The sequence below is a fragment of the Pyrus communis genome, chromosome 13 (assembly GCF_041283825.1).
Source record: "Pyrus communis isolate YQ-2024b chromosome 13, ASM4128382v1, whole genome shotgun sequence".
Classification (NCBI taxonomy): Eukaryota; Viridiplantae; Streptophyta; class Magnoliopsida; order Rosales; family Rosaceae; genus Pyrus; species Pyrus communis.
In genome coordinates, this window is record NC_142577.1 from 22,058,230 (window position 1) to 22,085,663 (window position 27,434).

The 27,434-nt window shown below is 38.8% G+C and overlaps 3 protein-coding genes and 1 long non-coding RNA gene across 7 annotated transcripts; 3 read left to right on the top strand and 1 right to left on the bottom strand.

Annotated features, from left to right (window-relative positions):
• The first annotated feature begins 2,307 nt into the window (after positions 1 to 2,307).
• LOC137736742 (ATP-citrate synthase beta chain protein 1) lies at positions 2,308 to 7,476 on the top strand. The gene is made up of 17 exons (XM_068475990.2): positions 2,308 to 2,643; positions 3,192 to 3,320; positions 3,420 to 3,522; positions 3,727 to 3,792; positions 3,880 to 4,003; positions 4,093 to 4,227; positions 4,494 to 4,554; positions 4,649 to 4,725; positions 4,835 to 4,990; positions 5,085 to 5,213; positions 5,325 to 5,457; positions 5,552 to 5,679; positions 5,805 to 5,910; positions 6,020 to 6,096; positions 6,196 to 6,266; positions 6,385 to 6,669; positions 7,157 to 7,476. Exons 2-17 carry the CDS (start codon positions 3,221 to 3,223, stop codon positions 7,230 to 7,232), a joined length of 1,827 nt encoding a protein of 608 aa, XP_068332091.2. The 5' UTR covers positions 2,308 to 2,643; positions 3,192 to 3,220; the 3' UTR covers positions 7,233 to 7,476.
• Positions 7,477 to 9,048: 1,572 nt separating this feature from the next.
• LOC137737892 (phytochrome B) lies at positions 9,049 to 16,271 on the top strand. Of its 3 annotated transcripts, none has more exons than XM_068477469.2 (4): positions 9,049 to 11,419; positions 12,437 to 13,244; positions 14,836 to 15,129; positions 15,633 to 16,271. In XM_068477469.2, exons 1-4 carry the CDS (start codon positions 9,379 to 9,381, stop codon positions 15,850 to 15,852), a joined length of 3,363 nt encoding a protein of 1,120 aa, XP_068333570.2. In that variant the 5' UTR covers positions 9,049 to 9,378; the 3' UTR covers positions 15,853 to 16,271. The 3 variants fall into 3 exon arrangements, with proteins under 3 accessions (XP_068333570.2, XP_068333569.2, XP_088539424.1); XM_068477468.2 differs by having other exon boundaries at positions 9,103 to 11,419; positions 14,824 to 15,129; XM_088683298.1 differs by lacking the exon at positions 14,836 to 15,129 and having other exon boundaries at positions 9,146 to 11,419.
• LOC148691947 (uncharacterized) lies at positions 13,743 to 14,314 on the bottom strand. Its single transcript, XR_015955207.1, has 3 exons — positions 14,173 to 14,314; positions 13,986 to 14,105; positions 13,743 to 13,882 (listed from the first exon to the last, which is right to left on the bottom strand). It is a non-coding gene; the product is annotated as an uncharacterized LOC148691947 (long non-coding RNA).
• Positions 16,272 to 20,485: 4,214 nt separating the features above from the next.
• Positions 20,486 to 26,568, top strand: LOC137737894 (uncharacterized). Of its 2 annotated transcripts, none has more exons than XR_011068847.2 (13): positions 20,486 to 21,598; positions 21,945 to 22,359; positions 22,435 to 23,092; positions 23,474 to 23,514; positions 24,024 to 24,092; positions 24,234 to 24,334; positions 24,492 to 24,570; positions 24,785 to 24,883; positions 24,999 to 25,067; positions 25,176 to 25,225; positions 25,341 to 25,422; positions 25,505 to 25,610; positions 26,050 to 26,568. XR_011068847.2 is itself a non-coding variant. In XM_068477470.2 (13 exons), the coding sequence occupies exons 1-13, from the start codon at positions 21,147 to 21,149 to the stop codon at positions 26,174 to 26,176; spliced, it is 2,337 nt and encodes a 778-aa protein (XP_068333571.1). In that variant the 5' UTR covers positions 20,486 to 21,146; the 3' UTR covers positions 26,177 to 26,568. The 2 variants fall into 2 exon arrangements, 1 of the variants encoding a protein (XP_068333571.1); XM_068477470.2 differs by having other exon boundaries at positions 25,516 to 25,610.
• The last annotated feature ends 866 nt before the right edge of the window (positions 26,569 to 27,434 follow it).

Below are 27,434 nucleotides of genomic sequence, written 5' to 3' on the forward strand. Positions count from 1 at the left end.
ACGAGGCCTTTTGGGAGCTCACTGCTTCGGGTTCCGTAGGAACTTCGAAGTTAAGCGAGAAGGGGGCTAGAGCAATCCCATGATGGGTGACCCACTGGGAAGTTGCTCGTGAGTTCCCAAAAACAAAACTGTGAGGGAATGGTAAGCCCAAAGCGGACAATATCGTGCTACGGTGGTAGAACAGGCCCAGGAAGTGATCCGCCCCGGGTTAGGATGTGACAAATTGGTATCAGAGCCTAACCCTGACCGTGGTGTGCCAACGAGGACGTCGGGCGCCCAGGGGAGTGATCCTTAAATGTATATTCCCATCCCTACTTAGCACGATGCCTTTTGGGAGCTCATTGCTTCGGGTTCCGTAGGAACTCCGAAGTTAAGCAAGAAGGGGGCTAGAGCAATCCCATGATGGGTGACCCACTGGGAAGTTGCTCGTGAGTTCCCAAAAACAAAACCGTGAGGGAATGGTAAGCCCAAAGCGGACAATATCGTGCTACGGTGATAGAGCAGGGCCGGGAAGTGATCCGCCCCGGTTTAGGATTTGACATCATCATTTGGTTTTTTTTTTTTTTTTTTTGGTTAAAAAAACTCTCAGTTTTTTTTTTTCACCCACAATTCAATTTTTTTTTTGTCATTATAGAATTTTCTTATTGAATTAATGGGACATAAATTACAATATCTTTTTTTGCAAGATTTTAGAAATTTTTTACATATTGAATTTAATTAGTAAATTAATTATGAAAACAATTTGTGTAATTCAAAATTAATCAAAATTGTAAAAAAGTAGTTTGATCAAATCTCTAAAAATTTTAGATGTTTAGTCTATTGTCTATATTCAAAAACCAAGTATCTATATCAAAATGCCCCGATATAATACTATCCGGACCTATTAGTGTCATAAGTTGGTGGTGGTTAGCATTATTGATTTTAAATAAATATATATGAAGGATCATTTTCATTGCATGTGGCAAAAAATGGCCAAAAATCCTCATTGGAATTATATTATAGCACTATACCAGCAAAACTGATGTTCATATCTTAAACTAATTGATAGAGTTGACTGTATCGTTTTGGAAGGAAATGTCAAGCTTTCTTTTTACGATTTTAATCGAGCACAAGGAGCGGCGGTAATGGGTAGTCTATATTTAATAATTGTGACTGATTTATTGTGTAATTTTGCTCAAATTCATATTTAAAGTATAATATTTTTGTATTTAACAAAAATAAACAAACCCCAAACCATCATGGGGTGGTTTAGTGATTTGGACGAATTTCAAGCCCGTATTTCACATGATTGGTTATGTGTTCGATTTCTAGCTCTAGTAAATAACATGATGGTGATTAGGAGAAAGCTAAAATGTCTATGTGAGTCTTTCCAACGCACCCCTCCCCTAAAAAGGTAGAATGTTGTGGCTTCGCCCAAGATGTCTATTGAGACACTTTACATAATATAATAGGTAATATAATGCTAGAATTATGACTGATTTATGATGTAATATTTTATTATAAAGTATCCTAATCTACGATGAGGAATATTGGAATACGGACTTAAAAGACAAGGAAGGCGGTACACTACATTAGCGAATTCGATACCAATTTAGGTTGTCTATTGTGTGGCTTAGCGGAACTATCCCCCCATCTTAATGTAAAATATATCGTTGTACTAAAAAAAAAAGTGAACTCCGTACTTTTATAATTATATATTCAATAAAACTATTTGAATATATAAAACTGGTACATTTGTTAACACGCTCCTTTATAAAGGTATTCCCTATCATTATATATCATATATGTATTAGAGAGTATCAACAACTATGTCTAATTAGTAATTACCATCATCCTTCCACATATGTTTAGCATAGGAAAAGTTAGGAATTAGAATCATTTCATTAAATTCACACTACTTGTTTTGATTTTTTTGACAAAGGAATGTGGTTTTTTTCCTTTTGGGCAGTTCAAATTTCATGGCAGGGTTGTGGGCAAAGGAAATAAAGAAACATAATGGTAGATTCGTGATCCAATATCCTAGTAGATACGGTGTTAGATTTCTACTCACATGTTCCGAATTCAAAATCCTCTTGCGTCTAAATTATCGTAATAACTTCGAACCATTTCCCTCACCATCATAATAATTATTTAAAAATAATAATCATCCCACAATCATGTCATTTATCTAATCAAATAAAATAAAATTAATGGTCAAGCCAACCTTCCTCTCCCCTTCTTGGTCCCCTGTATCCACCTACCACCCAACTAGCCACCCCTCCGCCCACCTCTCTCTTTCTCTCTCTTCCACTCTCTCTCTAACTCACCACATCTGTCACGTACAATAATAACTCAATAAAAAAGAGTAGTAAATTTTGTACAGCGCCAACAAATATTAATATAAAAAAAAAAAGAACAAAAAAAAAAAAAGAAGTCGCACTCAGTGAGCTAACTACCCTGCGCCACGTGATCAGCTCATCCCGCCCTCCTTCCCCTCTCCCTCTCTCGTTGGTAGCAGCCTCTCCATCTCCGACCCTCCCCCTCTCTCTCCTCTCCCCCTTCTCACTCTGTCTCTCTCTATATAATCTCTCCTTCTATCCAATCCTTCCTAAATCCCAGCATCTGCATTTCGGCCCAAATCCCAGATTCCACTCTCACAATCAGGTAAGCTCCAATTTCTCTCTATATTTTTTTTACTCTGGATTTACTTCGGATTTCCGGTGGACTAACCACCCCGGATTAGGAGAGATCCGCTGTTTGTCTCCGTTTCCGGGATCCCATTTCTTGTCCGGGCTGCAAATTCCCCCGGTTTTTTTTTATCCTTTCTTTTGTTTGTTTTGCTTGATTTGTTGTGTATAATTATGGTTAGGATTGTTCCTGGGAGATTAACATCTGCTTCTGCTTCGCTTTTCTTGGATAATTGGGTTGTTGGGTTTTGTGTGGTAGCGGTTTGGTTGGTACATTGCGTAGAGATCTGTTTCGTAACCATATTTGCATATCTATTTGGCATTAGGTGTGTTTTCCTAACAGAAATCGACTAGTGGATCTACCTAACTTCACCATTTGATTTGATCTGCTTACCTTTAATTGTTCTGCTAATCCAAAACTGTAATTGTCGAAACAAGAGCTGTGAATTTTGTTTGGATCATGTAATTGATATGTGATCACCATGAATTAGTAGTTCATGTTTTGGTTTTTTATTCCGTGATCAGAAGCCGGAGGTTGTCTTGACCCGAAAACCATGGCCACGGGACAACTTTTTTCGCGCACCACTCAGGCGCTGTTCTACAACTACAAGCAGCTCCCAATCCAGCGCATGCTTGATTTTGACTTCCTTTGCGGTGTGTATCATTTCCTGACTTTGACTTCGAACTTGATCTTACTTATAGTTTTTAGTTTTTTGAAAAAGATGTAAATGTAATAACTGAGGTTTGTAATAGGGAGGGAGACACCATCAGTTGCTGGAATCATTAACCCCGGTTCTGAGGGATTCCAGAAGCTATTTTTCGGTCAAGAGGAAATCGCCATACCAGTGCACTCAAGGTAAGTCGCCATTCTCTCATCCTCTTCCTAGATTTCGTCTTTTGTGGCTGCAAGCCACCTTTTGTATAGTTATGTATATGCATGTATGCATGGTTCATCTTAATTTTCCATATCCAATATATTCAAATCATGTTATTAGTCAGATTACCATTCTTGATCTGTTGTTTCAAGATTGTCTGACCTTTGGGTTGATAACTGTTGCAGCATTGAAGCATCATGCGCCGCACATCCTACTGCTGATGTCTTTATCAACTTTGCTTCATACAGAAGGTCAGTGATTATTCTATGAGTAGTGTTTTGGAGTGCGAAACTTCTATGGTTGTACCTAATGATGAATGTATGTTGATATATCTGCAGTGCTGCCGCTTCTTCCATGGCTGCTCTGAAGCAACCAACCATTAGAGTTGTGGCAATCATTGCTGAAGGTGTACCTGAGTCAGACACTAAGCAATTGATTGCATATGCACGGGCAAACAACAAGGTTACACGATTGATGCAAAGTCATCTTAATTTCACTAACCTGGGAAAATGAACTGGCGATACTAACTTTAATTAACGTATCTTTTGCAGGTTGTCATTGGCCCAGCTACTGTTGGAGGAATTCAAGCTGGAGCTTTTAAGATTGGTGACACTGCTGGAACAATTGATAACATTATTCACTGCAAGCTATACAGGCCTGGATCTGTTGGTTTTGTCTCCAAATCTGTATGTAGCTAATCCAATATCTTGAACTTCAAATAATTTGGTTATTCATAAGACTTTCATGATGTATATACCTTAAATGTTTAGCGTATTGGAATTCAGTTCATTCATTTCTGTCCTTTGTCCTTATGTTTTAGAAACCACCAAGAGTAGTTCTAGTTATTTGATGTGCCACCACATAGTTATTCAATCTGCAATGTGGTGTGCCTTGTCAAGAAAGTCATATTTGTGTTCTAGAATTCTTACAAAAGAATTTTGGGGATTTGCAGGGTGGGATGTCTAATGAGTTATACAATACTGTAGCTCGTGTAACAGATGGGCTTTTTGAAGGTATCCATATTTGCCCTGTTTAATTTTGTTTTAATAGCTGACAATATTTGAACAAGGTTTTAATACAATTTTGGTATGTCTTGAAACTCTTCAGGTATTGCTATTGGAGGTGATGTGTTCCCAGGGTCTACTCTTTCTGACCATGTTCTGCGGTTTAACAATATCCCCCAGGTACATTATGCTTTCATTTCTTTTTTTGAAGGGACTGCCCACGATTTGGATATTGTAGGAAGTCATCAGTATGCTGAAATTCGGAATCTGGTTTTCTGATCGAATGCAGGTCAAACTTATTGTTGTACTTGGGGAACTTGGTGGGAGAGACGAGTATTCTCTAGTTGAAGCTTTGAAACAGGGCAAAGTTACCAAACCAGTGGTTGCCTGGGTTAGTGGGACTTGTGCAAGGCTTTTCAAATCCGAAGTACAATTTGGTCATGCTGTAAGTTCTCATCTCAGTTGCCCTTGAATAATATCTTCCGAAGACAGTAAGTGGGCAAAAGATTCTAATTCTTCCTTGACGTTATGTAAATCAGGGCGCAAAAAGTGGTGGTGAGATGGAGTCTGCACAAGCAAAGAATCAAGCCCTGAGGGATGCTGGTGCTGTTGTTCCCACTTCATATGAAGCTTTGGAAATTGCTATCAAGGAAACATTTGAAAAACTGGTAATTACAGCACGCCTTGAGATAAACTCCTCAAAGATTGCTTGACTTAGTTATGGAATTCCATGAGGATCTGTGGCAGACTAACATTACATGTTTCGGTTATTTGTGCAGGTTGAAGAAGGCAAGATTGCACCAGTCAAGGAATTCAAGCCTCCACAAATACCTGAAGATCTCAACTCTGCGATTAAGAGTGGAAAAGTTCGTGCTCCCACTCATATCATATCCACAATCTCTGATGACAGAGGTATATACTAAACCCTAAATGTTCCTGCATATTATTGATGTGTTTGGCAGAAGACATCAGCATCATTGACTTCTACTTTTTATCTACTATGCAGGTGAGGAACCATGCTATGCTGGTGTACCTATGTCTTCCATTGTTGAGCAGGGTTATGGTGTCGGTGACGTTATCTCTCTTTTGTGGTTCAAGCGTAGCCTTCCCAGTTACTGTACTAAATTTATTGAGGTAGGTTCCTCATTACTATAAAGCTGCTTACTTGTACTTTTTACCCCTCCTGTTTAATGTGGTCCTCCTAGAAGCACATTTGCGTATTGTAGCTCTTTCACTAATATGTATGACATTGATATCAGATTTGCATCATGTTATGTGCCGACCATGGTCCTTGTGTCTCTGGTGCTCACAACTCAATAGTAACTGCTAGGGCTGGCAAGGACCTTGTTTCCTGCCTTGTTGCAGGTAGATATATTTCCCACAGAAAATGTTCTATACTTTGTTATAAAGTTTCTAGTTTAAGGATCAGAGATAATTTGGTTGCGGAATACTCAAAGATGAGCTTCTGAAACAGGTTTGCTCACAATTGGACCACGATTTGGTGGTGCCGTTGATGATGCTGCTCGATATTTCAAGGATGCATATGACAGGGTGAGCTTTATTGGGCATTTCATGTTTAATCATTGAAACTTTAAACCTTAAAATGATGTTTTAACTCTAACAAGTAGTCCCTTTGCTGTGTTTTATCAGAATCTTACACCTTATGAGTTCGTCGAAAGTATGAAGAAGAAGGGCATTCGTGTGCCAGGGATTGGGCACAGGTATTGAGAGTTTAAAAAAATATGCAACAGTACAATCTTGGAGTTTCAGTTTATGCATTTTAGTAGCTGCGTTTGAAATCTTATTGATGGAAGTTTTTGTTTCCTTGCTGTGCAAAAGGATCAAGAGAGGGGACAACAGAGATAAGAGAGTAGAGCTTCTACAAGCGTTTGCACGCACACATTTCCCTTCTGTCAAGTACATGGAATATGCCGTTCAAGTTGAAACCTACACACTCTCGAAGGCAAACAACCTGGTCCTCAACGTTGATGGTGCAATTGGAACCCTGTTCTTGGATCTTCTTGCTGGCAGTGGAATGTTCACCAAACCAGAGATTGATGAGATTGTTGAGATTGGATATCTGAATGGGCTATTCGTGCTGGCACGTTCTATTGGTTTGATTGGGTGAGTACCGGCTAGAATTATACTCTATTTATTCTTTTCCACAGATATTTTATAGGTTAGTTTTATGTTGTTGCGGATTAAGGTACAATCATATTCTAGATAAGGACATGTCAACAATCAGAACACTGAATCTACATAGGCACACATCTCCTCTACCTGCAAGGATAATGTACTTTGGACACTTCCCATTGTCTCTAAACAGACACGGTCTTATGGTCACTGATACATATAGGATTTACTAGTGATTCAAGTAGTCAATTTCCGATCTGTTGGCATAAGATAGGATTAGATACCTGGCTTTGTCATTGAGGGTAACACAAAACAACTGATTGTTCTTAATGACAATGAGGTTCACCACGGTTCGATGGTGGATCAGATAAACAAGGGAGAGAAGACATCATTATCTGCTTGTATATATGATGCTTTCCTGAGCACATCCGTAGAATATACTTTTACCCGACTGATTTCTCTCTGCTCCAAATTTCAGGCACACATTCGACCAGAAGAGGTTGAAGCAGCCCCTATACCGCCACCCATGGGAGGACGTTCTTTACACCAAGTGAAAAAACATCGGATAGCAGGTTCTGATTCCGGACTACCTGCTTTCAGCCAAGCATTGTTGTTTCCAAGTTTCTCAAGTCTACGATTCGCCTGGAACGATTATTGTTCAGTTGTTAGAATAGTGTGTGTGTGTATCGCTAATGCTGGAGCTGATTTTTATCTTTCATTTTGCAAGTCTGTATCGAAAGTTCATAAAACGAAGAACCCTCGATCATTTTACTAAACAAATTTATGTTTTCGTATAAATTTCTTGGTTTCTGGTTTTGGGAGAGAATGTAGAGCAACTGGGAATTGGATGTATCAACAATGTGTGCAATTGTTCGCTCTCGAGAAAAAACAACCGAATAAATAGAAATTTGTTGCCTCACAGGATAAATATTTTCTCAAAATAGCGTTGTATAAAGTCATAAAATGTAATTTTGGGTCTGTCTAACCCATATATACCTCTCACCAACAAGATATTTAAATGTTGTTGGTATAAATTTGTCCACTCACAATAACACCTACAAATTAGTTATTGAACGCACATTGAACCGTTCGTACATAATAAGTTCTTGATTAATTTAGAAAGAATATTTGATCATATCCTCTATAAGTTTTGGGAGTTCTAGATTTATTTAACTCGATATATTACGAGTGAAGAAAAAGAAAAAAAATGAAAGGTATTATAGTAGTATTTTTCTTTACTTGTAAATAAGACGTCTTATGTTCGATTCTCGTCAAAAGCGAATTTGAACTACATTATTACTAGCACATAGTGAAGCTTAACTCACTCGCTATTCCTTTAGTAGAGATAAACTTTTAAGACATGAGTCTCTTTAGCATTGTCTCTTTATTGCTAAAATTAGAAAGGACAACTGAATTCCCTACCATTTATAGTTTTACTTTAGTGTAGATAAACTTTTAAGACATGGTCTCTTTAGCATTGTCTCTTTATTACTAAAATTAGAAAGAACAACTGAATTCCCTTCCATTTATTGCTAAAATTAGAAAGAACAACTGAATTCCCTTCCATTTATAGTTTTGCTTTATATAATATCTTGGGGAAAGAACCTGACTTGATTCTTATGGTCAGTGCAAGAAGATTTTTAAGTCCCAACTTTAATTGGCAAAATAAAATATGCAAAGATTTATATAAAAGAGATAAAAAAAAAAATGGGAATTGTTTCCGGGTTCGATTCCACCGTAGCATGATATTGTCCACTTTGGACCCCGACCACCCCCTCACAATTTTTTGTTTTTAGAACTCACATGAGAACTTCCCAATGGATCATCTATCCTTGGATTGCTCTCGTATGAACTCGCTTAACTTCGGAGTTCCTACGGAACTCGAAACCAGTAAGCTCCCAAAAGGTCTCGTGCTAGGTAAAGATGGAAATATACATAAAAACTTATAGGAGCCTCATCCCTTGATGATGTGGGATTTTACAATTAAAATTAAAAAAAATATGAAGGAGATTTTTTAAAATGGATTATCTTAAAAGTAGGACTGTATGTATTTTCTATCACCTCAGTTTTTTACATATATTTATAATTTTGACACAAAAATTGATTTTAAATTATAAAGTAATAAAGAATTGACGTAGAATTCTACTTTGAGAGAGTCCTTAAAATTTTTCTGGAAATTATTGTCATTGACTCATTGGCTCAAACTCCCAAACGCAGAGGACCACCAATCGAATGATGGCCTCCATTTTTATTCTCACCACGAATAATGCAAAACGAAAATGAAGAATATTAGAGATAAATCCACACAAACAAAAAAACAACAATTCAGAAAAAAAAAAGAAAAAAGAAAAAAGAAGAGAGAAATAAAGTGTCGTTCTCATTTCTTCTTAGTTCTTTCTCTCTCTTCCCTCTCGCTTTCTCTCTCTCCCAGCATAGAGAAGAGAACACAACAAAACAAAAAAGAATCAAGCCAAACCAGCTTTTTCCCATCTCAGAATTAAACCACGTAAATATTAAGGACCGCCATCAGAATTCACAAGCTTTCTTACATTTTTTGAAAAAAGTCACAAGCTTTCACTTTGATCGGAGTCGAATTTTCATGGAGTATTAGAATTTACCCCTTTTTTTATAATTTTTCAGCGAATTTAGGACCAACCCAGTGAGAATTGAGTCAAACGGGGAGGACCCAAGTCAGCAGAAATGGCGTCAGGCGGTCAATCGTCGGGCACCAGCAATATCAAAGCTCACCACAACACGGAGTCTATGAGCAAAGCCATTGCTCAGTACACCGTTGATGCTCGGCTGCACGCGGTGTTCGAGCAGTCCGGCGAGTCCGGCAAGTCGTTCGACTACTCGCAGAGCATGAAAACCACCAAAGATTCGGTTCCGGAGCAGCAGATTACGGCGTACCTTTCGAGGATTCAGAGGGGCGGCCATGTCCAACCGTTCGGGTGCATGATGGCTGTGGACGAAGCCACGTTTGGAGTCATTGCGTACAGCGAGAACGCCCGTGACATGCTCGACCTAACGCCGCATTCAGTTCCTATCCTTGATAAGCCGGAGATTCTCACAATTGGGACCGACATCCGTACGCTGTTCACGCCGTCGAGCGCGGTTTTGCTGGAGAAGGCATTTGGCGCTCTGGAGATTACGCTTTTGAACCCGATTTGGATCCACTCCAAGATTTCTGGAAAGCCCTTCTATGCAATTTTGCATAGGATTGATGTTGGGGTCGTGATTGATTTGGAGCCTGCGAGAACAGAGGACGCTGCGCTGTCGATTGCTGGCGCGGTGCAGTCGCAGAAGCTGGCGGTGAGGGCGATTTCGCAGCTGCAGTCGCTGCCGGGCGGCGACATTAAGCTTTTGTGTGATACTGTGGTGGAGAGTGTGAAGGAGCTTACTGATTATGATAGAGTTATGGTTTATAAGTTTCATGAGGATGAGCATGGTGAGGTTGTGGCTGAGAGCAAAAGGCCTGACCTGGAGCCGTACATTGGGCTGCACTACCCGGCCACGGATATTCCACAGGCGTCAAGGTTCTTGTTCAGGCAGAACCGGGTTCGAATGATAGTAGATTGTCACGCCAATCCGGTTGATGTGATTCAGGATGAAGGGTTGATGCAGCCTTTGTGCTTGGTCGGATCCACACTAAGAGCTCCTCATGGTTGCCATTCCCAGTACATGGCTAATATGGGGTCCATTGCGTCATTGGCGTTGGCGGTAATCATCAATGGAACAGATGAGGAAGCTCTTGGAGGGAGGAATTCAATGAGATTATGGGGCCTGGTTGTTTGCCATCACACCTCCGCTCGGTGTATTCCATTTCCGCTTCGGTATGCTTGTGAGTTTTTAATGCAGGCCTTTGGACTTCAGTTAAATATGGAATTGCAATTGGCTTCACAAATGTCTGAGAAACATGTTTTAAGGACGCAGACTCTGTTGTGTGACATGCTTCTGCGTGACTCCCCGACTGGCATAGTCACTCAAAATCCTAGTATAATGGACCTTGTTAAGTGTGATGGGGCTGCACTCTACTACCAAGGGAAGTACTACCCGCTTGGTGTGACGCCTACCAAAGCCCAGATAAAGGACATTGTGGAATGGTTGTTGGCTTTCCATGGAAGTTCAACTGGTTTGAGCACAGATAGTTTGGGTGATGCCGGTTACCCTGGAGCTGCCTCTCTTGGTGATGCAGTTTGCGGGATGGCGGCTGCTTATAGTACTAAAAGGGATTTTCTGTTCTGGTTTCGATCCCACACTGGGAAAGAGATCAAATGGGGTGGAGCAAAGCATCATCCAGAGGACAAGGATGATGGGCAGAGGATGCATCCACGCTCTTCATTCAAGGCGTTTCTGGAAGTAGTTAAAAGCCGGAGTTTGCCATGGGAGAATGCAGAAATGGATGCAATACACTCTTTGCAGATTATTTTGCGTGACTCGTTTAAGGACACAGAGACAAACCATTCAAAAGCTGTTATGCAGACCCAGCTTGGTGATCTGGAGCTCCAAGGGATCAATGAGCTCAGCTCTGTAGCAAGAGAAATGGTTAGGTTGATAGAAACTGCAACTGCTCCCATATTTGCTGTCGATATTAATGGCTGTATAAATGGGTGGAATGCAAAGGTTGCAGAGTTGACCAGACTCTCAGTTGAGGAAGCTACCGGGAAGTCTTTGGTTCATGATCTCGTTTACAAAGAATCTGAAGAAATTGTTGAAAAACTTCTGTCCCGCGCGTTAAAAGGTAGTCTTTTTGGACCTAATGTCTTTATTCCTGTTTAATTAGGGAGTTTATTTATGCGGTGTTATTGACATTTTTTTCAGTATTTTCTCAATATCAGTGACACCACAGCGCTAATCAAAATATAAGTTTCTTGCCAAACGTTGTCATCATAAAACTGACGCATGAAGAGTGTAGGTCAAATTTTCAAATTCTCCGAGTAAATCTTTGAATGGCACAGGATAAAGTCATAGCAATCTTGGCTACTTCAAGTGCTACATGAACTTCACTGAGATAGCTTTATTGTGATGACTTGATACCTTCTAATTAATTAAGCTTCACTGGAAAGATCAAAAAATGTTAGCCTTTCTTGTATTAGCAATGTATTGTAGTTATCGCTTGTATTCGGTCTTAATAATGCAATTCTATCTGCAAGAGAGACTTAGGTCATTACTTTTTCTCCATTGAAACTGGTCAATTAGTTGATTGCTCAGTAGCAATGCAACAAGGGCAGAGAATGTGTTTACGTACCATATAGGTATGAATTTTGGTATGTTACCTTAAAACAAACAGGTGCATACCGTTAATGTCAGCATGGCTGATTATGGCAAAATACGGGGCTAAACACGTAATTCAACATTTATTAGTTGCTGGCCTTAAATCTCAAACGTTCTCCATCAAATTCTAACTTGAATATTTTTGTGGGAGTGGAGACTCCCTGTCACCAACTGATGTTTCCCTGGTATATTTTGTTGTTCGGGCCTGCATGCCTCCTTGGTTTTGCTTTGTTTTAGAAATTGTGCCTTTGATTGTTAGTTGTTTCCCCTCTTGGGTTGTTTTAGTTTCAGTATCGTTGAATGAAATTGAATTTCCGAAAAAGAAAAGCAAAGATAAGAAAGATAGGGGGCAAAACAGCTTTTTATTTGGTATATTTTTGTTGCATTATGGATGATTTGAATGGAATGATTAATATTAAGTCTGAAAGTAAGTCTAATTTTGGGAAAGGTTGGATATTTTACTACATTAGCCTTTGCAATTCAGGTGAAGAAGATAAGAATGTGGAAATCAAAATGAGGACATTTGGGCCAGAGCATGATAACAAGCCTGTTTTTGTTGTGGTTAATGCTTGCTCTAGCAAGGATTACGCTAATAACATAGTTGGAGTTTGCTTTGTTGGTCAGGATGTTACTGGTCAAAAAGTAGTAATGGACAAATTCATAAAAATACAAGGTGATTACAAGGCCATTGTTCATAGCCCCAATCCTTTGATCCCACCCATATTTGCTTCAGATGATAACACATGTTGCTCGGAATGGAACGCTGCCATGGCAAAGCTCACTGGGTGGAGCCACGGAGAAGTCCTTGGAAAAATGTTGGTTGGAGAGGTCTTTGGCCGTTGCTGTCGTATCAAGGGTCCAGATGCTAAGACAAAATTCATGATTGTCTTGCACAATGCCATCGAAGGGCTAGACACAGATAAATTCCCCTTTTCATTCTTTGACCGGAATGGGAAATATGTACAAGCTCTCTTGACAGCGAATAAGAGGGTGAATACGGAAGGTCAGGTTATTGGAGCTTTCTGCTTTTTGCAGATTGCTAGTCCAGAACTGCAGCAGGCTCTTAATGTTCAGAGGCAACAGGAAAAGGAATGTTTATCTAAGATGAAAGAATTGGCTTACATTTGCCAGGAAGTAAAAAATCCTTTAAGCGGTATACGTTTTACTAACTCACTTTTGGAGGCTACAGACTTAACTGAAGATCAAAGGCAGTTTCTGGAGACTGGTGCTGCTTGTGAGAAGCAAATTTTGAAGATTATAAAAGATGTAGATCTTGATAGCATCGACAATGGGTAAGTTTTTCTTATAAACTTATGCCATTACGTTCTTTTAACAAAATTCTTCTCGTATGTCTTCTGTTTATTAACTTCTGCTGGGACTGCATTCTTATCTTGAGACATAATACAAATCAGTCCCCTTGCTTTAATTGTTATTTGTATCTGTTGATTCTTTATGTCTCCACTGATCCTTTCACATCCTAGTGTTTTTTTTAGGGTTAATCTCAGTTTACTACCATGAAGTTTTGTGGTTTTAAACATTTGGTACATGAAGTTTTTTTCATCCCAGAGTCATACCTCAAGTCTTAATTTTGGGACAGTTTCATACATCCGTTAAGTTTTCTGTTAGAACTTCTGTTAATTGATGACGTGGTGCCCACGTGGACAATAACTGAGCGCCACGTGTCAATATGGGCCCACTTCAATATTAAAAAATACAAAAAAAAACCCACCCGTCTGCAACCCACACCCTCTCCCCCAGCCTTGCTTCACCACCAGTCTCCCCCAACCATCCTTCTTTCCTCTGTAATTTCTTCCCCATCTCCCTCTCTCTCTCTAAAATGCCTCTCTGCAACCTGCAATCTGCCATCTCCTCTAACACACTCAAATTATTATTTGTAAAACCCTAATTTCTACCCATTTCTCTCTCTCCGCTGCAATTCAAAACCGAAAATTTTCAAGCTTTATAACCCATATAAAACTCAAAAAACCCCAACAAATAAAGAAAATATGGAAAGGGGCATGAGAAATCATTACCTCCTGCATGAAAAGGTTGTTGGATATGACCGGAAACCCATTGACGGAGCCATTTTCGTTGAACCTACAAGAACTCCTGACCACCCTTGAATGCTTCGCCATATCCAAACGCTTCAGTCTCTGTGAAATTGAAGCAATTAACAACAAAAATACAGCAAGAAATTACGGGAGAACGACAAGGGCTTACCATAAATTTGAGCTTCGAAGTGAAGGAAGTTTGTGGGTGTGGAGACGGGGATCGCCATGGAAGGAGCAGAGACGAGCTTCTGAAACTGCTGCAGGCATAGTCCATCAGAGATGAATACAGAGCCGTTTGTACAAGCTTTTGCTGTACTTACAATTTTAGAAAGAGAGGGGAATGGGGAAGAAATTGTGGTAGGAGGAGAAATATCCACATGGGTTAGGCTTGTAGGGATTAGAGAGAGAGAGAGAGAGGGGGATGGGGAAGAAATTACAGAGGGAAGAAGGAAGGGAGGGGGTTGGGGGAGAAGACGGGTGGTTTTGTTTTTGTTTTTTTTTTTGTATTATTTTTTAATTTTTTAATATTGAAGTGGGTCCATATTTACATGTGGTGCTCATTTATTGTCCACGTGGGCACCATATCATCAGCTAATAGAAGTTCTAACAGAAAACTTAACGGATGTATGAAATTGTTCCCAAATTAAGACTTGAGGTATGACTCTGGGATGAAAAAAACTTCATGTACCAAATGTAGAAAACCACGAAACTTCAGGGTAGTAAACTGAGATTAACCCTTTTTTTTTAATATAAATACTGGCACCTTAATTTTTTCATAATTGAACAGAAAAACATAATTAAGTTTCTTACTTCTTTTTAGCTTTTCAATTAGATCATTGGAGCTTGAGAAGGCAGAATTCTTACTTGGGGGTGTCATAAATGCTGTTGTTAGCCAAGTAATGTTATTGATGAGAGAAAGAGATCTACAGTTGATTCGGGATATTCCTGAAGAAATCAAAACATTGGCTGTTTATGGTGATCAAGTGAGAATTCAGCAGATCTTGGCCGATTTCTTATTGAATATGGTACGTTATGCACCCTCTCCTGAAGGCTGGGTGGAGATTCATGTTCTTCCAATCTTGAAGAAAGTACCTGATGGAATCACTCTGGTTCGTACTGAATTCAGGTGGTTTGTCTTCTCACTATTAATATTTTATTAGTTGTGGATGTTGATGGGGATGAGATAACAGAGTAATGTACACAACTTGTCCTTGCAACCTGACTTTGCCTGGTGTCCTGTGGGCTGAAATTATGTTCAACGCGTAGGGTTTAACATATATATGCTATGTGCTTTCAAAAGAGAAAGTTATGATCATGGTTTCAGAGCCAGTGACTTACTTGATGTATTTTGAATGACTTGGTTTCGTGAATAGGAGTTAGTAATGCAAAGTTCGGTTTTGTACCTAATGAACCTCTTACTTTCTATTGGCGTAGTCTAACCATAATGATTGTATGCTTCATGTAATTGCAATTTCTCTCTCCCAGCTTTCTTCACAGTAATGGCTAGTCTTGCTGGGCACTACTTACAAATTGCAACGCTTAAAATTGTCACTTTTCTTCTTATATTGTTAATGACATAAATATTACCGTTGTGATATTTAAACAACTAATCCCGTGTTTATGGTGAAGGTTGGTATGCCCTGGTGAAGGTCTTCCTTCTCAATTAGTTCAAGACATGTTCCATAGCAGTCAATGGATGACTCAGGAGGGACTAGGACTGAGCATGTGCAGAAAGATTTTAAAGCTCATGAATGGTGATGTCCAATATATCAGAGAGTCAGAAAGATGTTATTTCTTAATTACTCTCGAGCTTCCTATGCCTCGGAGACCTACAAATAGTATTGACTAGCTGATCAAACTTCCAAGACTTTACAGTTTCAAAAGGCGATGCTCCTTATTCCAAGAACAAACTGCACAGGCACCACCAAAGCCGCCGGATTCTTTTTTACTGTACTACACAGAACATATTTCTTCCCACTTTAGCAAGCGACCCAAGACCGGCGTTGGACAACACCAATTCAGCTCACCTCTGCACCACAATTATCCCCTCTTCTCAGGCTGGATGGATTCTGGAACTTGCTTATCGTCTCATCGGTCGAAATTGCCCCATATTGTTAATCCATCTAATTCATGTAACTTAATAAACTTCAGAACTCGGGGTTATCCGATCCACTCTATTCCTAGGCACCAAATGTGACTCGAAAGAAAAGACAAAATTTGAAATTTAAGATTATAACTTATAAAGCAAGCTTAGGTATTGAAGTCCAAGTTGGTCATTACTTAATTTATTATAGAAATGGATGTAGTTAGTATGCCTAATTAATTAAGTCAACTTGATAGGTCACCATGAGCCTTATAAGAGCTGGCTTTGTTATTGAGATAATGATATTTTAGAGGGCATGCATTGGGGTGGTCAATTTTTTTTATGGTAAAGTTTAAGAGCTTAATAATGGTAATAATGGAAGTGTCACTTGTTCTGTTTGCTGATGATAAGGGTGTGCTATCCACACATCTCATTTTACTTCTCACACACCTTTTGATAATTTCTATCCGTTTATCTTCTTCAATTCATCCGATCCGACGGTCGAAAATTAAAAAAAGTGTGTGAGAAGTAAAACGGCATGTGCGGATATCACATCCATAATATTATCCCCTCTAATTAGGAAAGATTTTTTTTTTCTTTTATAAATGGATCAGCTAGTGGTTTTATCACGATAGTCTATCATTTTGAGGGTTGGAAAAACTTACAAAGGCATTTCAGCCTTCTTCTGATCACTATCATGCGATTTACCAGAGCCTAAAATCGAATCCAAAATGTGCCTTATGATATGCGAATCTGAAATTCATTCCCATTCTCTAAGTAGGAAAGATAATTAAGAATATTTTGTTGCTGCTGCCGATTGTCTCTTTCACTCCAAAAATTGCGCGCGTGCACGCCCACGATAGTGCTGTGCACGTAAACCAAGTCCTAGTGCTAAAACTTTTGTGCAACTTGCTTCTTACTTGCTTCTTGCTTGCTTCCAAAGTTGATGGTGTCCAATTATAAAAAAGAAAACTTTTAATGGAAAAATAAAGAAACAAATGTTGGCCGCATCAAACTAATATAAGCACGATTTAAGTGTGAGATTTTCAAGTTCTAAGAAATTGACGTAAAATCATAAAAAATAAAGTACAAAATGATAGATGTGAGAGGTTAGAATTGTCGCTTGTAAGCGTTACAAGTGTACGTGAAGAAAATTTATAAATGACTCATTAAAATTAGGAATTTGTAAATCTCTTTCAAAGGCATTTGTAATGCTTAAAAAGGGTATTTTTAATCCCTATTATATAATGTTTAATAACTTGACCTCAATTCCAAGCGGCATAGAAATTTCTCACTCAAACATAACTTAAGGGAGGAAAAATAATAATTAAGCAATGCCTTATTACATACAAGTCTTAATTACTTTGTTTTTTTTATTTTTTTATTTTAATTTGGTTTTTAGCTCTCTTAAACTTTTAGTTCGTGCCAATTCCCCTTCATTTGTCCATATTTTAGTAGGATTCTCCACTTCTATTTGAATGGTTACAATAGTTACGTCAACATCTTGTGTTGACTTCTTTATAAAGAGAGAAAGACTAAATGAAAAATGTGAGGGAGGAGGATGACTTAGTTTCACGATGGGCTAGCAATATTGTGATTCAAATTCATCTTTGGCGAAAATCAAACTTACGGCCTCTCACTTAGAAGTGAAGAAAAATATTACTAGACCGAAGTACTAAGTGGCTACTCCGTCCATTTTAGATAGTAAAAGTTTTTGAACTTGTTGCAAATCAGCAAGCTTCAATTCCTCTTAATTTTTTTCTTCTCATAACTCAGTTATCATAATTTCAACTACTTAACAATTTTATTTGTGAATGTAGAACTTTTTTTTTATGAATATGCCACTAGATGTTGGCCATGTACATTGCACGCCATTTAGATAAAAAGATCACGACAGAATTACCACTTGCACGAATTGAAAGCATAACGGAAGTCAAAACCAAATTGGAAGTTTGAAGGGCAAAGAGGAACAAAGTCCTAAATTCCGCTAGCTCAAAACGAATTCTAAATGTTAGTTACGCACATGAATAATGAATAAATACAAGACAATATTAAACGTTGCTTGCACGTGAATGATTGTCAACACAAACATTAATAACTCACATTAGTCTACACAAATGTTGAAAGTAAAGCTCAAAATGTACGATTAAAAGACACATGTAACATAAACACAAGCTCCAAACGAAATATTTAGTAAGGCTGCAAGACTAAAACAACTTTTACTCTATATAAAATTGCATGAAGTTAGATGAGCTTATGAGACTAAAAACTTTCTCTTTTCCACATGACATTATAATATTGGAGTGGAGGGCTCCACAATGTGTCACATCAACATACTAACAAAATTTTCAACGGAATTCAAAACGATTAACGATATTGATTTGCAACATCCATATTTAGAGATGACATTGATCAATTTTTAACTTCAGAAATTATCTTAATGAAGTGAGTTAATTTCAAAGACATTTGTGATAAAAACATTATTATTTATTTAAGAAAAGAGTAAACGAGACCCGATTATGCAAAATTCAAAGAGGAAAGAACATAGTCAAACCCCAATTAGTGGTTATGTTTCACCACTCTTTCAACCCATAGGGCCATAGATGCAATGAATTTTCAAGGTCTTCAGAGAAAGTGATGCCAAATAAGCAACAGAGACCCCTCTCCATTCACGGCATATAATTCCATGGTAGATCCTGTTTTCCTAAATAGGCAAAAAATTACACTTGATTAATTAGACAACTTTTAGATTTAGACTCCAAGGTTGCCCTTTTCTCGTGATATGTATGAACACAAATACTTCATATGAGCTCACAAACCTAACCTTATCCGTCCTTTCATGTTTTGAGGTTGAAAAAAGTTGGCGGGAGGGGAGGTTACCTCATCTCAGAGTTACAACATGCCGCAAGTAGCGGTGTCGCTGGTAGCGGATTGGAACTTAATCATTGATCTAGCAAATATAATCATCTTTACCAACTCAACCAACCCCTATTAACGTCTATTTTTTAATTATATATGTTTGTTTCCATAGATAAAACACAATTTTTTTATCATAATAGAACTCGTTTGGATGTGCTTTTGAAATGACTGAAAGTGTTTTTGGTGAAAATATTTTTAGAACCAATCATTAGTAAAGATGAATGTAAATCCTGGAAAAGTACTTAAAGTGCTTTTGTAATCCAAAAATATTTTTTCTAAAAATGTTTTCAATCATTTTAAAAAACACATTCAAACGAGAACCAATTATAAGTCAGTCCAATGAATAATAAGCTCGTTTGAATGTAGGTGAACTATAAGTCAGTCCGAATAATGTGCAATTGCAAATGAAGTAATCTTAACTAGGGCTGGGTTCGGTTTTTTCTCAAAACCGAAACCGAACCGAAATTTCGGTTCGGTTCGGTTCGGTTCAAATTTTTTTCGGTTTTTTTCGGTTCGGTTTTTTTTTCGGTTCGGTTTTTTTCGGTTCGGTTTCGGTTTTTTTCGGTTTTTTTTTTTTTTTTTTTTTTTTTTTTTTTTTTTTCTTTCTCCCTCCAAAATTATTAAAAAAAAAAAGGAAATATAAAAGTTCACATTCATATTAATAGGCTAGGCGGAATGAAAAATAAGGAGGAGGAGGGTTAGGGTTGTTTTGTTAAAAAGATTAAAAAATTAAAAAAAATCTCACAAATCCTGGAGGCATGAGGGTTCGAACCCATGCCTCCATGCTTGTAAAGTTTCACTGAAACCAACTTGGCAACAGGTTCTGTTTTGTTATGATTGTATGACTAAACTATTTATAAATATTCAAAAAAATTATATATATATATATATCGGTTCGGTTCGGTTCGGTTCGGTTTCCGAGCCTCAAAAACCGAAACCGAACCGGTCAGATTCGGTTCGGTTCGGTTTGACAATTTCGGTTCGGTTTTTTTTTCGGTTCGGTTTTTTTCGGTCTCGGTCCGGTTCGGTTTTCGGTTTTTTTCGGTTTTCGGTTTTTTGAACCCACCCCTAATCTTAACCGCAAGTTAATCCAATCCCAATATATTAATCCCGATTTGGGAGGACCAATTAGAACTCAGAAAATAAAGGGAAAGTTAATGGACGAAAAGGGACATTGCCCACTTGGGATTTATTTTGTACAATATTTTTGCATGGACTCCGAAAAAAGGAGGAGGAAGGTGGCGGGATAAAAAGAGGAGCGGAAATAGTCCAATTTGGAGGGCCTTTTAGCGGAAAAAGCAAAGCCTGGTTAAAAACCTAAACGCAGCAGCTCGCGTGCAGAGGACGCTGATCTCCGATTGGACATGGGAAGGGGATTATCCGAACAATGATTGGTTGGTGTTCGTACTCCCGTATTTAGCGCGTGGGTCATCGTTTTCAGAATTTAGCATGTAAATGAACTTCTGGTCTTAATTGTTAAGATTCAGATGATGATGGGATAAAAAATAAAAAAAATTAGGGAATAGGAGGAAACAGCTAACCGCCCAAAAACAAGAGAGGAGAGAGAGAGAGAGAGAAAGAGAGAGAGGGGAGAAGGAATAAGCTAAACCTAAAAGAGGAGGGGGAGGGAGAGGAGAGAGAGAGAGAAGGAATAAGCTAAACCTAAAAGAGGAAGGAGAGAGAGAGAGAGAGAGAGAGAGAGAGAGAGAGGGTGAAGAAGAAGAAGGAAGATGAAAAGCAGAATGCTAATATGTTATTTGACCTCTCAAATTAGCTAGTAATTGACTGCACTTATTATACAAGCAAGGGAAAAAGAAGAGCAGTTATTGGGGAGAGAGAGAGAGAGAGAGAGAGAGAGAGAGAGAGAGAGAGGGAGGGAGATTCATCAATCAATCCCTCTGAGTCTGTCTTATCAATTTCAACCCCCATACTTGCTTATAGCTTTCAAGATCATAATCTCAACTGGGTGTCCATTGTTTTCAAGTTTTTTATTGGAGTAGAAGAAAACTGAGAGAACCCATGAGTCTTCTTCCGTTTGAGGTCGGTTTGCTGCCATTTCCAGAACTGGGTTCTTCATTTCATTGAAGATTTTCAACTGGGTTGGTGGGTTTTGGTGCAAAGCTTCAAGCTTTGGTGCTGCCATGGATACTCCGCCGGCGGAGGAGCTTCTGAAGAAGATCCAAGTGCTGGAAGCGGGTCAGGCCGACCTCAAGAAGGAGATGACCAAGCTCAGGCACTCTGAGGATGTCAAATCAGAGCACCAGAGGGCCCACTCCGTCTCGCCACAGCGCTCAAGGTTCTCGTCTGTGCCCAGAAGGAGAGTCGCTGGGGGCGGCGGTGCTGCTGGTAATGGAAGTCACGATGCGGCGGCTTGGAAGAGAGGGTCTTCTTCATTTCGGCATTCCTCGCCGCTTCAGAGGGAGAGCCGCAGCCATGATCCTCCCACTGGAGGCAGTGGCGGCGGCGGCAGTGAAGGAAGCAGTAGCACCGGACCTTCAGCTGTGAACTTTACGGACAGGCAGTATCTGAACATATTGCAGTCAATTGGGCAATCTGTGCATATATTTGATATCAATGGGCTTATAATTTACTGGTAAGTAGCTCAATCAAGGCTTGGTTTTGCAGATTTTGATGTTCATTTGTCTACTTTTTTGTATTGGTAAATTTTATCTGTCACTAGCATGAATTGCTTGATATTTTTCTAGTATTTATTCGATTACTGGGTGGTTATATAAATTCAACTCTGGTTGCAAATGTGAATTGTTAGGTTCGTTGAATTGAGATTGACTGTATATATGTTGGTTGTGATGCTGAATTTCTGTTGATGAAACTAAATTGATCAGCATTTGATTATTTTCGTATAAAAATTCCTCTTTGAAATATGGTTTTAGTGTTAGAAGGTATCAACTTGGTGCATTTGGGAAAATTGAATATTGCAGGAACAAAACTGCTGAAAATTTATATGGTTATTCTGCGGCTGAGGCCCTTGGACATAGTCCCATTGAGCTCTTAGTAGATCCTCAAGACTATGCTGTAGCAAACACTATAATCCATCGTGTCAGCAAGGGGGAGAGCTGGACTGGGCAGTTCCCTGTCAAGAACAAAGCTGGGGAGAGGTTTACAGCTGTTGTAACAGATACTCCATTCTATGATGATGATGGCACTTTTATTGGGATTATTTGCGTGTCAAGTGATATCCGGCCCTTTCGAGAAAGTAAGATTCCAATGTCAGGAGGAAAGCCCCCAGAATCAGATTCAAGCTACAGCCGGTCTAGAGCTCGTGTTACGGCTAAACTTGGCCTTGATCCTCAGCAGCCTCTACAAAATGCCATTGCATCCAAAATAACAAATTTGGTTAGTCTTATAGTTTCCGTGTTCCTTTGATTTATTATTCACTAGTGTATCCTGATTGTTAGAGTCCTGAAACAGGCATCCAAAGTGAGCAACAAAGTAAAGTCGAAAATTCGGGTGGGAGAAAACAACATAGATCCCGAAGGTGAGAGCGATTGCCATCATTCTGATCATGGTTCAGATTGTGTTCTCTCTGATCATAGGGAGGATGCGAATTCAAGTGGGGCTAGCACACCTAGAGGAGATTTGCCCCTATCTCCTTTTGGAGTATTCTCCAATATTGATGAGAAGTCTCCAGGAAAACCCTACAGAGATTCTGGTGATGAGAGTGAAGGAAAACCTTCGATCCAGATGATGATATCCTCGAAAGCAGAAACATGGATGGGTAAGAAAGGGATAACATGGCCATGGAAAGGAAATGAGCGAGAAGGGCAAGAGGCTAAGAATACTCGTTTTGTTTGGCCTTGGTTGCATAATGAACACGAGAATGATTCAGCTCATCAGAAGAATTATTTTGGTTCAAAACCAGAAAGTCAGGTGAATGAAAATAACCGGACTCCAAATAATGAGGCCACAGGATCCTGGACCTCCTCATTTAATGTTAACAGCACAAGCAGTGCCAGCAGCTGTGGAAGTGCTAGCAGCAGTGCTGTGAATAAGGTGGATGTAGACACTGACAGCCTGGACTATGAAATCCTATGGGAAGACTTGATGATTGGAGAACAAGTTGGGCAAGGTAATCATATTTCCAGTGAAACGTCATGCTTCTGAATTATTGATATTCTTCATTCTGGAAACTGTTTAATTGATGTTGGTAAAGCATGCCTGTAATCACCCAGATGAGCAAAGGTGATTAAGTTAATTGTCCAAGGTATATATGATCTTTCCCAAATCATCTACTTTTTTCTTTGAATCACTAATGACATGGGTAAATGACTATTTAATTTCCAAAACATTCATCTAATGTCCATTTTTTTCAGTAGCTAGAATTGGTCATCTTGACCAAACAAAAGTTCTCTTGAACTTATGCTCCTTTCTCTTGCAAGTTTATGATTTTATGGTTTGCTTGGTTGAATTTCTTCCTGACATGTATTTGCTGTTTTCCTCCATTCTGCAGGATCATGCGGAACCGTATACCATGGTCTGTGGTATGGATCAGTATGTTCTTTTACTCTTTCTTTGGTTAATCTTCACTTTAAATGGATGCCCAAAAAAATAGTTCTAGATTTAACTAAAATGATATGGTCGAGTGATGATTTCCATTTACTCTTCTTTTCATAAAAATGGGGAAAAGATAGTAAAAGAATTCCAGTTACCCTAGTGAAAGACAAAATGCAGTTCAATGTGCAAGAAGTAAAAAAAAAAAAAGCTCCGCAAATTTCTTCATAACCATAGGGTTTTCATGCCTACATATTTTGCATAAAGCATGAAATTGGATGAAATGCCATATATACCGCTCAAAGTCTCTGATACGTGTAATTTTTTTTTATTGAACTATATTTTTGCAGTATAAGTGAGCGACTTATTTATTCACACGAACTAGGAGTAATATCGATGATGCATGTGGGATGTTCATCGCCTTTAGATTATGGAATGTGAGGAAGCATTAGGAGTACATTGAGCATGTATTCTTCATGTGTGATTTAATGGTATCTTTGCTCTTATAGGATGTTGCTGTCAAGGTATTCTCCAGGCAAGAATATTCAGAAGATGTGATATTTTCCTTCAGACAAGAGGTGTGATTCTCTTGAAGCCTGTGGGATTATGTTTGAAATACTGTAAAAATATTCCTTTACTTTTTTACTTTATGGTTAACTTTGTGATTGTCATTCATTTTTGTTCAACACTGATATCACAATATGGTATTGTTTATCAAGGTGTCTCTCATGAAAAGGCTTCGACATCCAAATGTTCTGCTTTTTATGGGAGCTGTGACTTCACCTCAGCGTCTCTGCATCGTAACTGAATTCCTCCCTCGGTTGGTTCTAAACTTCCCTTTCTGAAATTTCTATCTTTGCCAGCATTTATATTCAGGTTTATCATTTCAACCAGTGTATTAGTATTTCATGCATATTTTCATTCTAAAGTACTTCTGAGCTGACCGTGCCTCTTGTATCAATATTTTTTTCATGCAGTGGAAGTTTGTTTCGCTTATTACAAAGGAACACATCAAAACTAGACTGGAGACGACGTGTTCTTATGGCGATGGATATAGTGAGTATTGAGTAACAATACAAAAATGATATATATATATATATATATATATATATATATTATATGATTACAAATCTAGTGCCCCACCCCCTTTCTCCTTGAGAAAGAAGCAAGATGATCTGGGAATTTTGTTATATGTTGTTTTTCTTTTCTTTTCTTTTCTGTTGTAATGTTTTAGTCTCTTAGGATTTTGCATCTCACTACCTTTCCACAGGCACGAGGCATGAATTATCTTCATCATTTCAACCCACCTATCATTCATCGAGATCTGAAGTCTTCAAACCTCCTAGTTGATAGGAACTGGACGGTCAAGGTCTGTCATCCGCCACGTTTCTATTTCTAAATCCTTCTCCATGAGTTTTTCTTCTTGTGCTTTTACAGCCGTTTGATCAAGTTAAACAATGACCCATTTGTTGTTATCTGAACAGGTTGGTGATTTTGGTCTTTCACGTCTTAAGCACGCAACATTTCTCACAACCAAGACTGGGAAGGGCACGGTATTTCAACTCACACCACTATATCCTCTTTACTATATATTAAACCAATCGGTCTAAATGTTACCATGTGAGGTTCTCACTTAAATATGCCAATTTTCTCATTTGTAGCCTCAATGGATGGCACCAGAAGTTCTACGTAATGAACCCTCAGACGAGAAGTATGTTGCCATTGTTCATATGGAATATTTCCCTTAAATATTCTCTGTCCTTCTACGGCTTCTCTAAACTACATTTATATCTCTTCGTGATGTTCGGAACTTCGGATGTACACAGGTCTGATATATACAGCTATGGGGTGATATTGTGGGAGCTTGCTACTGAGAAGATCCCTTGGGATAATCTGAACTCAATGCAGGTATTGTTTTCTTTGGGAAAAATATCTTGGTCGCATCTTTTTCAAATATGCTGTGTGCATGTATGAACAACAATTTATTTAGGGTACTTGTAGGTGATTGGAGCTGTAGGGTTCATGGACCAAAGGTTAGAGATCCCGAAGGATGTGGACCCACAATGGACTTCTTTGATTGAGAGCTGCTGGCAGAGGTAGTAATTCTTTCCATGCTCGGTTCATTTCATATATTAGATTCGCGGATTAAATTCACCCTGAAAGATGAAACTCAGTTCTCGTCTCACTTTGCCCCCTCCCATCAACTCTGTTTAAAAGTGATATCGGTCGCAAGAGTACGGCCCACTGATTTGCCGAGGTGTTAGCCATATAATTAGAGATATTTTATTGTTGTCAAAAGGTATTCAGTCTGATTTTTGTGGGTGGGTTTCTATCATTTATTGGTAAAGGGTGGTTGGCATGCGTTTGTTGTCATCAGAAGGTCAAGCTTAATTGTTTATTCAATGCTGTATGGTGTTTAACAAGTTGAACTGAAAACTAAAAACGAAATAGTTATCAAACGGCCCCTCAAATTTTTAAGTCAAAACTTTGGTAAAATGGCTAATGTGCTGATATTCCAACTTGAATGAAAACCAGTGATGCAGCTGCCAGGCCAACATTTCAAGAACTGCTGGAGAGGCTCAGAGACCTGCAGAGACAGTACACTATTCAGTTCCAAGCAGCGCGTACCGCCGCAGGTGATAACACCCCGAAAGAATTGTAGCCCCTCCCAGCTGGATCTTTATGCTGCACCAGTGTTTTCACTTCCCTACAACTGTGTGGATGAATTGAAGCAGAATAGTGACAAAAAGGGTAAATTAGCCAGAGACAGCCCACAAACGGCATGTCGTATTGGAACCACAAAGTTGGAAAGTCAGATGGCACAAACGGCATGTCGTATTAAAACGGTTGATGGGTTTGGTTGTGTGATGGTTAATGTGTGGGTGTAGTGCGAGAGGAAGTCATGTCGGTTGGATTGGATCACATGATAATATGTCACTAGTTTTTGTGATTTATAAAAAATGTAAAAAAATGAGGGTTAAAAAAAAAAAAAACTTGGCAGCCGGTCAGTCTATTCATTTGAGTAAATAGAGTGATCAATCTCTCTTTGCATTATTTACTATCTCTATTATTTTTACTTTTTACCATTTTTAGATGGGATGATCTTTTGCGGAATAAAGTTGGAAATTCAATGGGTGGTTTGTCGATGTTGTGATTTGCAATGGTTGTTACTTGTTAAAAACAAGTACCACTAAAATGTGGTCAAACTAACGGTTAAACGGTGCTCTTTGATTCAATTTGAGCGCAAAATGAAAAAACCAAAACCAAACCAAACTACTATTGAATCATTCGGCTCGAGTTAGAGCGTTTTTATGCAGGCTAAACCAAACCCGGTGCAATTTGGTTCAATTCGGTCCAAAAATACTTTTTTTTTATAATTTTTTTATAGCGCTATAAGGTTTAAATGGTTCGATCGGTTTTGTGCCACTCTAACAGTGGATGAGCAGTGCTACACAGACCACTGCTCACAGGACAACGAGAGATTTTGACCATTTACGAATAGGAACCCATAGTTCATCAACGGTGAGAAATCATCTGCGCACGACTTACCTTGGCAAAACCACATTGGTATTAATGTTGCAGGTCAACAGAGGAATTCTCTAATTTGTGCCAACAAATTGATAATATCCACCGCAGCAGAAAAGGTTTCGAGAAAGAAGTTTACTTTGAAGATAGGGTTAGGCCAACCACATAATATGATAGTAACAGACAAATATGGGCAGGAAAATGAACACACTTTATAATTGTCATGGAATCTTATCTTCGGATTAGGATGGCCACTCCTGCCACTGGTCTAAAGGTAAAGGCTCCCTCTTGGTGACCAACAATTTCTGTTAAGCGCTAAAAAAGTTGAAGTTGCAAGTGCCTTGTAGCTTAGTTGGTTATTCATCCTTGCATTGTACACGAGGGCCTATGTTCGA

Bases quoted from the DNA above. Each gene is read 5' to 3' on its own strand.
- LOC137736742 (XM_068475990.2), top strand. From the start codon at position 3,221: ATGGCCACGGGACAACTTTTTTCGCGCACCACTCAGGCGCTGTTCTAC. The intron at 4,726-4,834 runs GTACATTATGCT...GATCGAATGCAG, and splicing joins GGTTTAACAATATCCCCCAG to GTCAAACTTATTGTTGTACT. The intron at 6,670-7,156 runs GTGAGTACCGGC...TCCAAATTTCAG, and splicing joins CGTTCTATTGGTTTGATTGG to GCACACATTCGACCAGAAGA.
- LOC137737892 (XM_068477468.2), top strand. From the start codon at position 9,379: ATGGCGTCAGGCGGTCAATCGTCGGGCACCAGCAATATCAAAGCTCAC. The intron at 11,420-12,436 runs GTAGTCTTTTTG...TTTGCAATTCAG, and splicing joins TCTGTCCCGCGCGTTAAAAG to GTGAAGAAGATAAGAATGTG. The intron at 13,245-14,823 runs GTAAGTTTTTCT...ACTTCTTTTTAG, and splicing joins CTTGATAGCATCGACAATGG to CTTTTCAATTAGATCATTGG.
- LOC137737894 (XM_068477470.2), top strand. From the start codon at position 21,147: ATGGATACTCCGCCGGCGGAGGAGCTTCTGAAGAAGATCCAAGTGCTG. The intron at 23,093-23,473 runs GTAATCATATTT...TCCATTCTGCAG, and splicing joins TGGAGAACAAGTTGGGCAAG to GATCATGCGGAACCGTATAC. The intron at 24,093-24,233 runs GTGTGATTCTCT...TTGTTTATCAAG, and splicing joins TATTTTCCTTCAGACAAGAG to GTGTCTCTCATGAAAAGGCT.